Source organism: Poecilia mexicana, unplaced genomic scaffold (assembly GCF_051168715.1).
Source record: "Poecilia mexicana isolate PSO_F unplaced genomic scaffold, ASM5116871v1 scaffold_16, whole genome shotgun sequence".
NCBI classification, from domain to species: Eukaryota; Metazoa; Chordata; class Actinopteri; order Cyprinodontiformes; family Poeciliidae; genus Poecilia; species Poecilia mexicana.
In genome coordinates this window covers 6,293,522-6,307,539 of record NW_028263385.1, presented here as the reverse complement: position 1 = coordinate 6,307,539, position 14,018 = coordinate 6,293,522, and the positions used below count along the sequence as shown (strand labels likewise).

The 14,018-nt window shown below is 34.7% G+C and overlaps 1 protein-coding gene across 1 annotated transcript; it reads left to right on the top strand.

Annotated features, from left to right (window-relative positions):
• Nucleotides 1-218: 218 nt before the first annotated feature.
• On the top strand, nucleotides 219-11,654 carry tmem106ba (transmembrane protein 106Ba). Its single transcript, XM_015009613.2, has 8 exons — nucleotides 219-329; nucleotides 4,502-4,711; nucleotides 5,713-5,776; nucleotides 5,907-6,066; nucleotides 7,709-7,849; nucleotides 8,660-8,709; nucleotides 8,786-8,839; nucleotides 10,207-11,654. The coding sequence occupies exons 2-8, from the start codon at nucleotides 4,513-4,515 to the stop codon at nucleotides 10,325-10,327; spliced, it is 789 nt and encodes a 262-aa protein (XP_014865099.2). The 5' UTR covers nucleotides 219-329; nucleotides 4,502-4,512; the 3' UTR covers nucleotides 10,328-11,654.
• Nucleotides 11,655-14,018: the final 2,364 nt, after the last annotated feature.

The following is a 14,018-nucleotide window of genomic DNA, read 5'->3' as shown; positions in this document are numbered from 1 at the left end:
AGTGAATGCTATATGAATAAATAAACAAATAAATAAAACTGATACATCAAATAATATTAAAAAATTGATTGTGAAACTGCTAAACCAACAATGTTCTTCCTCATGCTTGAAAATGTGGCGGTCATAGCAGGTGTTAATGAAAATTTCTAAATGATTCGCCTCAAGCTACTGCTGCAGATATTGACCAATCAGAGGCTGTGATGCAGTGATCTGACCAATAGGAGAGGCGAGGGGCGTTGTCGGCCTAATTCTGGTCTGTTGCGTGAACCCAAACAAACGGCGAGCATTTACAGCGGATGGGAGACGAGTTCGGATAAAACCCATCAAAGGTAAGACCATACGTTTAAAGAAAAATTCACCTGTGTAGTTTTTCATTTATTTGTATTTAACGGTTTGGATTAGAGGCTAATCTCGCGCGACATGCGTCGTCGAGCAAACATTTTAGTCGTGAAATGTAATTTTGAGCATCATATTAACGCCTCCAAAGAATATTCTGTTTCTTCTAAATGTGGACGAATAAACTAAATAAAATAACAATCGCGTTTAGTGTTGAGATTAAAAGAGGTTTAGCTCTTCTTTTGCTCCCCGGCTGGTCGGTACGTTGTGTTTTTGGTTAGCTCCTGTGGCAGCAGCATGGCGGAGGCCTGGTTTGTTTTAATATTCAAACAGCAAACGGACACACCACAGCCTGTTTTCATCACTCAGTATTGTATATGTCCGGTTGAAAGTAGTTAAAACCGTCAGTGAATGAGGTCGACAAAGGTTGGTGTGGCCTAATAATCAGCAGACGACAACGGACTAAACCTATTAAACTATTAAGTGGAAGGAGCCAAGGCTTTACCTCCACACTTTCCACACAAAAATAGTCAAAAGTGCAGAGGCGCTTCTAGAAAAGTTTGTAAAGGGCAACTAATAATAATGGCACACCAAAATCAAAAGCTGCATCAGAATTTTACAAGTAATATAGGTTGATATGGTGGATGCAATTAGAAATATTTATATCCTTCTTTTCCCTTTCATAATTTGTAAATTTATGTTTCAACTGACTGTATAAAAACGTAAGCTAATTTTAAAACAATTTTTAGCCCACTTAATTTTCAAAGGCTGGTTCTCCTATTGCTGCAGAAGTAACTTTTGTAAAGATTTTTTATTTTTTACATATTTGTTAAAACTGTCACCATATCATATGTCAGTATGTTGTGAAAACATTTAGCCTTTTGAGGAAATGCAGCACACCCAAGTCGTCCCAACCAAAAACAACCAACCAGAGCCAGGAGGGAGGGTCTTAACGCTTTCAGTCAATCTAATGTATTCGTTGCTAAATGTGCTAATGGTGAAGAAACAACTTACTGCTTCAGGAAAACTGTTTATTCACTGTCGTTGGCGGACATGTTATCTAGCCTGGCAGGCTGTGCTAGCTGCAGCGGCACATGAGTGGTTATTGACAGCGCTAAGACCCTCCTCCTGACTCTGATTGGTTGTTTCTAAATGGCACTGGAAGAAGGCAGTGTGACCTTTTCTTTTTTTCCACAGATTCTGCATTGTAACATACTCTCATAACATAGTGACAATATTGACAAATGCGTAAGAAATATTTTAATTAATTATTTTTGCTTTTTCACTTACGGCTATTGAAAACCTTTACAATGAGAATATTGCATCAGACCACTTTAAAAATACTTGATGAAAAGTATGTTTACAATACTTGCATAAATGTTATTTTCAAAAGCCAGTTTTAATCTGAAAAATTAGTAAAATTCTAAATTACTGAATATAACTTTCAGAATGAGAGGTTGTATTTTGAACTCTTTGACTTGTGTCAAATTTGTTGATTTTCCTTCAACTGCTTGAGTTCTGGCCCATTCTTCCTGACAGAACCGGTGTAACCGAGTCGAGTCATTTCTGCCCACAACTTCTCTATAGGATTAAGATCAGGGCTTTGTCATGGCCAAGCCAAAACATTAAACATATCGAGCTCATTTCATTAGAACATTTCAGCAGTTCAAAGTGCTTTACATGATAAAAATATAACATGATGTAGAAACAGAAAGAAACATTACATGACAATGGGGAAAAGGCATATTAATGCCCAAATTATGCAAATTTTGCACAAATTGAAACTTGTTTTCCTTCTTTGTATCACAAAAAATTGGCCTTTTTTAATTCATATTTTAAATATTTTTATTGTTGATTGTTTGCACAAACTTTCTTAATAAAGCCCAATATGATTCTAATATAAATTAATTTATAAGTAAAAGCTTGCAAATATGCATGTCGGGTTAGAAAAGTCAAAGGTGAAACTGCTGAACTGTTAGAGTAAATATGACACAGCTTAAAAAAGTGCCCTGTTTACAAAACTTTAAATTTAAAATGATTGAACTGAACTGTTTATGTTGTTCTTATCCACAACAAATGATACCTTTACAAGACAATGCGTCTAAGGCATATTATTTATATATTTTAAAAAAACGCATTGGACAAGACGACAAGCTTTGAGGACTGGAGGGAAATTCAGATTTGATAGCATGCAGCCTAAGGAAATTCAGCTAATGGGAACAAGTCATTGATGTGTCAGCAATGTTCTGTATTGAGCAAGCATGTGGCAGCACTGGACAGAAACAATTTCCTTTTAACAGAAGAACCCTTGCAGAACCCAATTAAAAGCAAGCCGCCATTTCCTGTCTGACAGGAAACGGACACAGGAAGACATAGACCACAGATAGAATGGCCTTAGACCACTTTCAGTTGTTTCTTAGGAAATATAAAAATACACCCATAACAAACAAATGATGACATTTTTCTAAACCAAACTTTAAGAGAAGGAAATTCTTCATTAGATAAACTACAGTCATGGGAAACTTTATCCATGACTGTCAATTCAGGCTTACTAAAGTTAAACTGAAGAGTACAAAAGCACTCGTAATAAACAAAGATGGAGTCAAAATGAAAACTTTGATTTAGCTCTTTTCATCCATATGAAAACTATTAATATAAATAAAAATGATTATTTTTAATAACTCTGACCAAAGTGGAGACATATTTGTGTTTGTATGTTTACATAGAAAAAACTGATATTTAATGTAATTAACATCAGAGTCTGTGACAAATAACGCGCCAATAAATCCATTTACTTTGACATAATTCCCCATCGACATTGTTTTGTTTTAATAACTTTATATTCTAATACAGCATTAAAAATAAAATAAACTTGCAGCCATGTTTAATTTCTAACAGGAAGTCATGGTTGTTTTGAAGCAAATGTGATTGGCTGAGAGGTTTCAGCTTTGCGCTACACTGCCCCCTATGGGTTTGGCATGATTGAAACGTGAAAACTTTTAACGAAACTGGTTTTTTTTGTTTTTTAAAGGATGTGGCAGAGATATTAGTTTTTATAAAGACTCTTTAACACCTGAGAGCTGGATTGAGGTGTTTTTGGAGATCAGAAATAATTTTTCTCCAAACATAATGCTCTGGATTACAGCCAAACATTTACACTTTGAGCTCATATTTAAAAAAAATACTGATCCTGCATTTTTTAAAACCAAACAGAGGGGCAATTTTTTTCAACTTTTTAGTCTTTTTCTAACATTTCTGTCATGAACTTTAATATTTAACATGCTAACTGAGGCTGAAATGGAGCTTCAGTTTGTTCAACATGATTTCAAGGTGAATTTGCTGGGACTTGTTGTTGAACAGTTAATGAAGTGAATTTTATTAGCAACACCTGGCTGAGTTTTCTGGTTTTTTCCATCTCCTGAATCTGGGAGAGCCAGTTTTGTTATCTAATGCATGTTGACAGTGTGGAAACTGCTGTTTTGTACATTTATGGTTATATTTAAATAAGTCCTGGATAAAGAAGAGTGGGCTCTTCTTTTTACCATTACTTCATTCAAATTTAATTATGCAATTCGTGTTATTTTAAATACTAGAAAATACTGTTTCAGACTTGCCATCATTGTATGAATATGTTAAAAACCCTGACGCGGAAACGTTTTTAGTCATTAATGAGACTCTGTCAGTAAAAACAAACTGACTCAGGTTTTAACTTTGCTGCACTGTGAAGAATTTGCCTAAGAAATATTCACAAAAAGTCTGTTAAACTTTTGTTTTTGTGTTGGAAACCAAAACATATTGATGAAACCAGCTGGAATGCAAGTGTTGAGAAAATATGTACCCACCAACAAAGCTTACTATTGCCAAAGGGCAGTTTTAAAGCTAATTAAGAAGTAATTATGCCTTTTAACCACTTAGCTGGCTTGGAGGGAAATAACAAAAGTACTAGAACATCCAAGAAACATTTGATTTAATAATAAGCTTAGTGTTTAGTGTCACAAAGGATCATTTCATTTGCACCAGCTGCAGCTTCTTCTCCTGGGAAATATTTCCTGGAATCGGTCCAAGTTCCAATTTCACATCCAAATGGTTCCCTGGCACGTTGTTAGTCAACCGTCATGCTCCTCTGTCTCACTTCCTCTTGCTCTGTTATCTTTTCTGTTTGCAGCAGCAGCAGCCATGGGCAAGGGCCAGTCACACTTGTCCAAAAGCAAAGACGAGAGTCAAGACGCGCTGACGGCTGCTGGCGAGTTCAGAGACGGTCAAACGGAGGACGATGGGAAGCACGGAGACGTGTCTCAGTTCCCGTACGTGGAGTTCACTGGACGGGACAGCGTCACGTGCCCGACATGCCAGGGTACTGGCAGAATCCCACGAGGTAAACGCTTCATTTCATACAAGGCTGGATTGTTTAGCTGTATTTAGCAAGAAGGTCCTGACCAGCAGCTGCTGAAGTGGATTGTGTGTAATTATGTAATGCAGTGTTTTGGTGTCTGCAGTGAGAATCTCAGGTTGTTAAATATCTGGGATGCAAGCTAAGATTTACATGTTGTGTTTTGGGCAGAAATGATTAATTGTGATTAATTCATTTTTGAATTAATCATTAATTGAATCTGTCAGACAAGTTTATTTGAATAGCACATTTGAGCAACAAGGTAGTTCAAAGTGCTTTGCATCATAAAAATACAAACCAGTAAACATTGCATTTTGTCAAATGCCATCATTGCACATCAAAATGTTGACAGTTTCATTCATTATGGTTCAAAGCAACTCTCTTTAGTAATTTATTAATCATATTAATCATTAACTGCAGCATAAAGACTCAAATAAGGCAGTTTGCTGAAAATCAACATTCCCAGAGCAGTAATTAAGCCACAACTGCACAAAAATATATACATTTGCATTTACATACATTAGGGTTGGAATGATTAATCATGATTAATTGTTTATTGAATTAATCATCAACTATTTTAGCAATTGTTAGCTAGACTATACAGAAAAAGGGCCTTTTTGCTAAAAGAACAATCATGGCAGTAATTAAACCAATATTGCCTTAAAAAGTGTAGAAATTGAGAATTTAGTCTGAAAACAAATATCATTTATCGCAATAATTAGGGGACAATTTATCATCCAGCAAAATTTGCTACAGTGACAGACCTGTTCTAAATATAATGTAAAAAAGAGTGATGTCATAAATGAATAGAGCTGTTGCTATAGATCGGCACATTATCACAGATATCTAGAATTTTTTTTAATGCTGGGGCCAATGCAGATATTAACATCAGATCAGTGAATTAAAAACACTGAAACATTTAGCATTAAGTTCTGTTTACTGTAAAATGCTGTTTCTTACTTCTTAGCCGTTTGTTTTTCCAACAGGTCAGGAGAATCAACTCGTGGCTCTGATTCCATACAGTGACCAAAGGCTCCGGCCAAGCAGGACGTAAGTCTGCACTCTGACCCCGTCTTAAGGATTAGCTGTTGTAGTTTTCCGTCTGATGAAATGAAACGGAGCCGCAGTAGGAAGAGGTGTGCAGCCATCAGCATCACTTCTTGTTTCCTTTCTCCTCCAGGAAGCTTTACGTCACCATATCTGTGGCTCTCTGCCTCCTGCTGTCCTGCCTTGCCGTTTTCTTCCTCTTCCCGCGCTCCATCGATGTCACGTATGTCGGGGTTAAGTCTGCCTACGTTTCCTATAATCAGGAGCAGCGAATTGTCTATCTCACCATTACAGTAAGAATTAACTTCATTTATTTTGGTCATTTTTAACATTTCCATGAACAATGTTAGGCCTGTCAGAATAACAAATTTTGCTGGACGATAAATTGGCCCCGAAATTATCGCAATAAATGTCATTTTGAGACCATTTTCAAGCAATATCACTGCAAAAGTACAAAATCTTACCAAGCAATTTTGGCCAAGTTTTATTGCAAATATCTTAGTTCACATGAAATAAGACAAAACTAACTCACAAGTAGCTTTACAGCAAGAAGTAGGAGCTTGTTTTAAGTAAAATATTTAATATTGATTAAAAATGACCAATTCCACTGGTAGATTATTTCACTTGTAATGAGACATTTTTTCCCATTTTATAAGTTAAATAATCTGCAAATCTGCATTAATACTTTTTCATCAATATTGGGGAATTATAAACAAGCTGCTATAACTTCCTGAAAAGTAGCTTCTGAGTTAGTTTTCTTATTTTAAGTGTACTAAAACATTTCCACTAGTAACTAAACCAAAAATACTTAGCAAGATTTTGTTTTTGCAGTGATCGATAATCACTGCAAAATGGATTCCCAGAGATTAGTAAACTTTAAATTATGTTCTTTTAAAAACTGGAGATTAAAGTTAAAAAAAAAAATTAATTATGAAGTTTTTGTAAACAAAATTGTCCTTCAAAAAAAGGCTAGTTGAGACCAAAGCACCAGACTGAAGACTTTTATCAGGTTTTGGTAGCCCTAACCCTACACAACACAAAAATAGAAAAACAAACAATGCTAACAAAACAAGCAAAACTAAAGAAGCTAATGTTAAAAAAAAGAGACAGAATTAGTACAGAAATGGATAAACAATATTTTAATTCCTGTAGTTGGGTAGAAGCCTAAGATAATACAACATCATCAAAACCATAAAGGCAGAACATTATAAATTTTTCTAAAACATTTGCCTGTTTTGGTGTGTAGACAAACAAAAGAAAACAAATCAGTTGAATCAAACCTTATTGAATTTGTTTAGTTAATTACTTTTATATATTTATTATTATTTGAAGAGTAAAAACACGGTTTGAACTCCTCACAACTCTTCCAAACCTGAATCCATATATTTGTTGTTGTTGGTAGACTTAAACCAAACCTTTCATTAAACATGGTTTGGTTTATGTGTCATAAATTAGACACTGAGTGTGTCCTGTTAACTCTGACAGAAAACAGTTGTCCATACATGGTCTTTCCTCTTTAAGAAACGGGTTTCCAGGGTTTCCCACCGATATACTATAAGCCTGGCGGGCCACCAGGCTTTACTTGTGTTCCCACCGGATAAGCATCGTTTTTTTGTTTTTTTTTATGTTTACATTTTTTAAGACTTTATAGTTGGTGATGAGGTATTAACCTTCCAATTTTTTAATAACATAATTATCGTGTGATATTTTCAAATTTCCTGCCAACTTTAAACATTTTTTAACCCAAAAACATGACGAGCGGCTGGATGAATGACTACCGTAACGCCCAACCACCGGGCTCACCATGTTTTCTGGGGGAAACCCTGGGTTTCCTTTTGTCAGAATGCTCACCACATTAGATTAAAATGTCCGTTGTGTGATAAATTCCACCAACCAAAGAATAACTTTATTTCCACTTGAATCTCTTCCCAACAGAACACTCTGAACATCACTAATAACAATTACTACGCCATATCTGTGACCAACATCACGGCGCAGGTGCAGTTCTCCAAGACAGTGATTGGGAAAACCAAATTCAACAACACGACGGTGATCATGCCTCTGGATGAACAGCAGGTAGGCCCAACACCAGTAACTACACTGGTCAACAGCAGCAGCGTTTCAGAGATGGAGTCGCAGTCACCTGAAGCCACTACAGTGAAGAAAATCCAATCAAATGTATAATGATGAAAAGGTTCTGGTTCCATTAGCAGATAAATTGACTTATAAAATGGGGAAAATGTCTTTGCAAGTGAAATAATCTGCCAATGAAACTATTAGTTTTTCATCAATGTTATGGAATTATGTACTGGAAAAAGCTCCCTTATCTCGCTGAAAAGTTGCTTATGAGTTTATTTTGTTCTATTTCAAGTGTACTGAGATATTTCTGCTACAAAGTAGACCAAAACTACTTGGAGAGATGTTGTGTTTTTGCAGTGTCGGCTGAGTCTGAAAAGTTCTTGAAAACTAAGTTTTAAAGCATCTCAAAGGATTCTGATCTCAAAGTTAGAGATGCACCAATCGGATGTTAATGTTTGTATTGATTCTGATATTTAAAATAACGTCTACATCGGGTATCGTGATAATCGATTAGAGCAGATCTATTCAGTCTAATTCTATGCTTAGCGCTCTGAGCGATGTCATGCTTTGTTTATTTTGCATCATATTTAGGATTCCTAATTGCACCCTCTGAGCCATTTCAAAGACAGTTTGTTGAAGTTTATTTTTACATTGTTTTTGCCATTATTGATTTTTGATTGGCTTTTACTCCTGTCTGCACTAACTGAACAAATTAATGTTTTTTTTTTTACATGTTTAGTAAAGCTTGTGATGTTATTGGTGTGTTTAATTGTGCTGAGTTCTCTAAATGTCTTGTGTGTTTTGCAGCTTGACTACACTGTTCCCACAACCATCGCTGATGAGATGAGCTACATGTTGTGAGTATCCGGATTATCTTAAATATCACTAAATTCTTTATATGTTTCATTCCAAGCTGTTTTTTCTGTCCTTTAGTGATTACTGCACCTTACCAACTATTAAAGTCCACAACATAGTGGTCATGATGCAGTAAGTATGGCTTTAATTTGAAGTTCTTGTAACAGTGAGGGATTTGTTTGAGCCTCATTGGTCCCAAATATTTTCCTCCTCCACGCTCACATTGTTGCACCCACACATGTTGAAGAGCCGCCTGGAGCCGAAGCAGCCCAAAGACTTCTGCTTCCTCCTCCATTCATCATCTTTATCAAAGCAAACATTTCTCCAGAGCTTAATTAGCTCACCTAATTGTATTTGCTCAAAGTCATGCAGCAGGTCTGCATCTTAATATGATCACTCTGAAGTGCAGAAGCAGTGGCTGCTTTCCATTAGATTTGCTGCTAAACCTTGAAACATTTCATTTGTCTGTTTTTACATGTGATTTTTATGGCGTTAACAAGGGAATAAAATGGATCTATCCATCCTTCAAGAAAAACTAATGTATTTAGATGTGAGAGATATGGAATTAGAATTTATCACAATATTTAGTAACACTTTTATTATAATGATATATCTTTATTAGTGATTGCAGGACACAGTATTCACAGCCACATGAACATAAATACTCCTCTTGGAAAACATATCTACTTTATTGGCTTCTTTAGGACACCAGTCATATAAAGAAGTGTGATTTTTATATCACTAAACTACGATGCCGTATTAAGGCCATTTTAGATAGAAAAAAGAGGAGAAACTTTCTGCCAAAAAACTCAGAAATTTAGAGATTAATCTCAAATATTTCCTAAAGATTTTTGGGGGGAATTTCTGAATTTGAATAGTTAAAAATTTGCTAAATATTTTTTTTTAAATCTGAAAGTTTGGGATTAATCTCAGAAGTAAAACAAAAACATAGAAATGTCTTAATTTGAAATAAAAAAAAATTCTAAAAAAATATTCTGAAACTTTTAGATTAATTTCAGAAAGTTTTGAGAAAAATTAGGAAATTTCTGAATTTGAAAGTTTAAAATTTGCTAAAAAAATTAATTCAGAAAGTTTGAGATTGACCTCAGAAAAATGGACATTTCTGAGTTTGAAAGTGTGAAATTTGCTAAAAGAAAATCAGAAATTTTGAAAAATTATCTCAGAAATGTTTGAGTTAAAAACTTGGAAATTTCTGTTTGAAAAGTAAAAAGAATTGTAAGAAAATTCTGAAATTTTGAGATCAATCTCAGGAATTTGCTAGAAAAATTGTTTTTATGTAAAAAAAATTTTTTTGAATAATAAAAAAACAAATGATAAAAACTTAATGAGATTCAATTTTATTTTATTTTTTGCAACCTTCTCAACACCGCTGGTGGCGGCCCACTTTAAAAAAAAAAAAAGCACTGCATTGAGGTTAAACTTGAAAACCAGTCAGTGAGGAGTTGTGCATAAATCAGTCACTGCGTTTTTTGTTTCAGGGTGACGGTAACGACGTCGTACTTCGGTCACGCGGAGCAGGTCTCTCAGGAAATGTACCAGTACGTGGACTGCGGCGGGAACACGACCTCCATGCACGGCCATGTTCAGGTCTACCAGTAGGAAGGAAAAAGTCTCCGTCAGCAAACCTCCATGTGTAAACTCATTTCTCAGTGAAAATAGTTTCTCCTAAAATACTCATCTGGCCTAAAACGTTGACCTCCTTCACAGTATCTTTTGCAGTATGTGCTTTGAAATTTGACGTTTTCCCCCTTTTAGACTGCAGAGTTCCTCACTGCAAAAACACAAAACGTTACCAAGTATTGCTACTCTGGTTTCCAGTTCAAATTTCTTGGTAGACAAAATTAACTTACAAGTAACTTTTCAGAAAGATGTAGGAGTTTTTTGAAGGTGAATACTTCCTTCTTACTACGCCGTTACCTAGCAACCCCAGCCTAGCCCAGCCCGTTGCCTAGCAACCCAGTATTAGTTCCACTGGCAAGTTATTTCACTTATGTTTAAAGTAAACTAATCTAGTACCATATCTTCCTGAAAAGTTACTTGTAAGTTAGTTTTGTCTTATTTTAAGTGAACTAAGATATTTGCACTAGAATTTAGACCAAAAATACGGGGTAAGATTTTGTTTTTGCAGTGTTCCTCCATGTTAAACCTGATGGAAAGCAATAGATTTGATGCACTTTAGAGCGTTTTAGTGGAAGTTGGATTGTTGCAAACCTCTTTCCTCTGTTGGCAAGCTGAGACAGAAAACCACTGAGCTACATTTCTACCCATACAAAACTTTTTTTTTATTATGTTATTTCACTTATGGTCCTTTGATGTAAAGTAGTGCAATATTAACAGCATCTCATGTCACTGTTTCTTTTCTTTCTGTTATCATCAAGCACAATTAAAGGCAAATGTGAAAAGTTTTAAAGTAAACTGATTTTATTTAGTGATTAAAAGGAAGAAAAAGTGTGTAAAAGGGAAAATGTTGTTGTTTTGGTCCAAATCAGCACAGTACAAAAGGCTAAAAATACAGGAATCTACAAATGTACTCTTTCTGGGTTGTCTTAATAAAAATGTAACCGAAATCAACTTTTTTCCAACTGAACAGGAGCTTTATACAGTTTGCTGTTCTTTTTTTATCCACTCTGCACTTTAATACTCAATCATGAGTTCTCCTCCTGTTTGTTGCTACCCTTTTTATTTCATTTTAATCCATTTAATGTGCTCTGAAACTATTCGTTTTTCCAACTAAACTAAGTTTTTCCGTCTAACTTAATTGGTAATCATCCAGATTGACTAATGTTGAAACCTTAATGTGACTTTTCCTATCATTTTTACACTCCAAGCGCCGTCGTTATTATTATAACAGTATAGATGTGCATAGTTTTTAGTTTGGTTTTTGTGGCTTTTGATGCATGAAGTGGAAAATAAAATTATAAGTCCATTCTGTACGTTTCTGTGTTTTTGTTGGGGAAACTGTTAGTTTTCCTTGTTGCCACTGGGTGGCGCCAAGTCCATGTTTGTTTCACATTAGTGAACATTGAATCCTGTAAAAGTGCCAGATTTAGCCATTTATTTAAACTATGGGTTTCTGCTTCTAGAGTAAAATGAAATGTTTACACGTCTTGATAAATGTTCATATAACAGGTGAATTTGACACAGTACATTCAAAACTATTGACATTTGCATCAATACTGTACAGATTACCAAAAGTCCTTGCCTTTTAAAACTCATGTATATATGCATGACTAGACTTACAAAAATGATTTTATCCTGGATAATCGGAGCAGACAAATGGTTCAGTATGGAGATAAAGTAGTGAAGTGAAATACTGGACCGGTAGATGTACCATGACGCCGTATTGGAGTCACTGTAGATTAAAAACATTCTGCCAAAATATGTCAAATAAGGACATGTCTGAGCTTGAAGAGTTACAAATTCAGTTTCAAAAATATAAAATTTTCAACTAACAAATTTTCGAATCAAGCTTTTTTTTTCACAAATTTTAAACTCTGAGAAATGTTCTTTTCTGTATACAATTTCTGAGATTAATCACAAAATTTTAACTTTTTTTACTTTTCAGACTTCCTTGATTTTTCTAGAAAAAAATCTGGAATTTAAATTGGTTTTCTTTCAGCAAATTTTCCTTGTTTTTTATAGAAAATTTCTGGGATGAATCTAAAACTTTGAGTTTTTTTTTTTTTTTGGCAGAATTTTTTTATCTTCAGTGGCACTAATATACTGTAATATTGTCCAGGTCGGTTACATTGTGGGAGGGTTTTGTATTTAATGTTAGATGCATAAAGTGCATGTCTGAACGCTATTTTAATATTTTCAGCCTACTGTTTATGTTCTGCCAGTGTATTAAATACACTCAGGCTTCTTTAGCTTTCTAGAAACAAATCCTCCAGAGGGTCTTGGTATGCTCACATCTGCTGGAAGCATCAAACACCAGTTTGCTTGCTGTCTTTGCCTGTCAGTGGTCAGACCCAAAGCAACACCAGAGTAAATGTGTCAAACTAAATATACAGAGAGAAATTATACACTTTTAGGGTGAAATTAGTCTTTTATTCTGCATTATGTTGCATTTTGATTGTGCTCTACTTGTTTCCTCCATGCAGTGAAGTTTTAAAGATACATTAAGTTTGTTTATATAAATTATTTTCTCAATAAAGCTTATTCCTCAGCAACATAAAAACTATAATAACAGAAAAATGTCTTCCTTTAGGATCCATTTAAACGTGTTAAAACTTTCCAGAGAGTTTGTACCTAACGAGCCAAAGTGGCTTCCGGAGCAGACAGCTACATCCTCTCTCACGTCTGTTATTGTCATTAGAGCAAACCTTCCTCCATACTTCATATATATGTCCAGCATTTTTCTTTAACAAGCTGAAAGGAAATGGCTTTTCCACATGTGCTCCCTCAGTAATGTTTTTTTTGGAAATCCACACAGGTTCCTTTTGTTTGAAACTAGCAACTCTGAATTTGAAGTTCAGATTTATTTGAGGGTTAATCCAACAAAGTGATAAAATTTCATATTTTATCAATCTACTGGCAGGTTTTTAAACATAAAATGTTTTTTTTTCTGTTCTCATAATGAAGATTTACTGCAGCAGCATTAAAACTTGCCTCCTACTCCTTCCCATTAATATCCTATAAAACCATCAACAATATACTTTGGAGCATTCAAACATTATAGAAACAGGTTATGCAAGTATTTGTGTTTCTGTCTTAATTATCAGAAGTGCAAATACTGTTTCTGTAGTTATTACAGTTCTGTACATGTGGCAGCCATATTGGATTTCTATGCTGATGTTACTTTCAATCTTTCCAACAAGAATAAATGTAATTATTCTATCAAGTTATATGTAACTCTGAGTTAAAATTTAATTTCTGGCTACAGTACCTGCATTTCCATTGACTATATGATTAGGCAAAGTGGAATTACAAAAATAAATTTGCTTTATGGAAACATGTCAATTTTGAAAAATTATATTTTTGGACAAAGTTTTTGTGCTACAATGAGGTGTTTTTTCAGTCGTACGGAAGTTAGTGTACTTTGCAAAACTACAAATTCGCTTTTTTGCATTGCACGAGTTGTGATCAACAACCGGATGTTACTACTGGTGGAAATGACGAGGAAGACAACAGTAAGTGGTTGGAGAATGATGCTTATTGTGTGTGATTTAACTGAAATATCCCAATTCATAAATTGTTTTAAGTTGAACATTTGAGAAAAAATGTAGATTAATCTTGAAAAAATTTATAGAAAAAAAAATATTTCTAGAAAGAAAATTAGGAAAAAATT

Excerpts from the sequence above, each read along its gene's own strand:
- tmem106ba (XM_015009613.2), top strand. The coding sequence starts at position 4,513 with ATGGGCAAGGGCCAGTCACACTTGTCCAAAAGCAAAGACGAGAGTCAA. Across the intron at positions 4,712-5,712 it reads TACTGGCAGAATCCCACGAG|GTCAGGAGAATCAACTCGTG; the intron begins GTAAACGCTTCA and ends TTTTTCCAACAG. Across the intron at positions 8,840-10,206 it reads AACATAGTGGTCATGATGCA|GGTGACGGTAACGACGTCGT; the intron begins GTAAGTATGGCT and ends TTTTTGTTTCAG.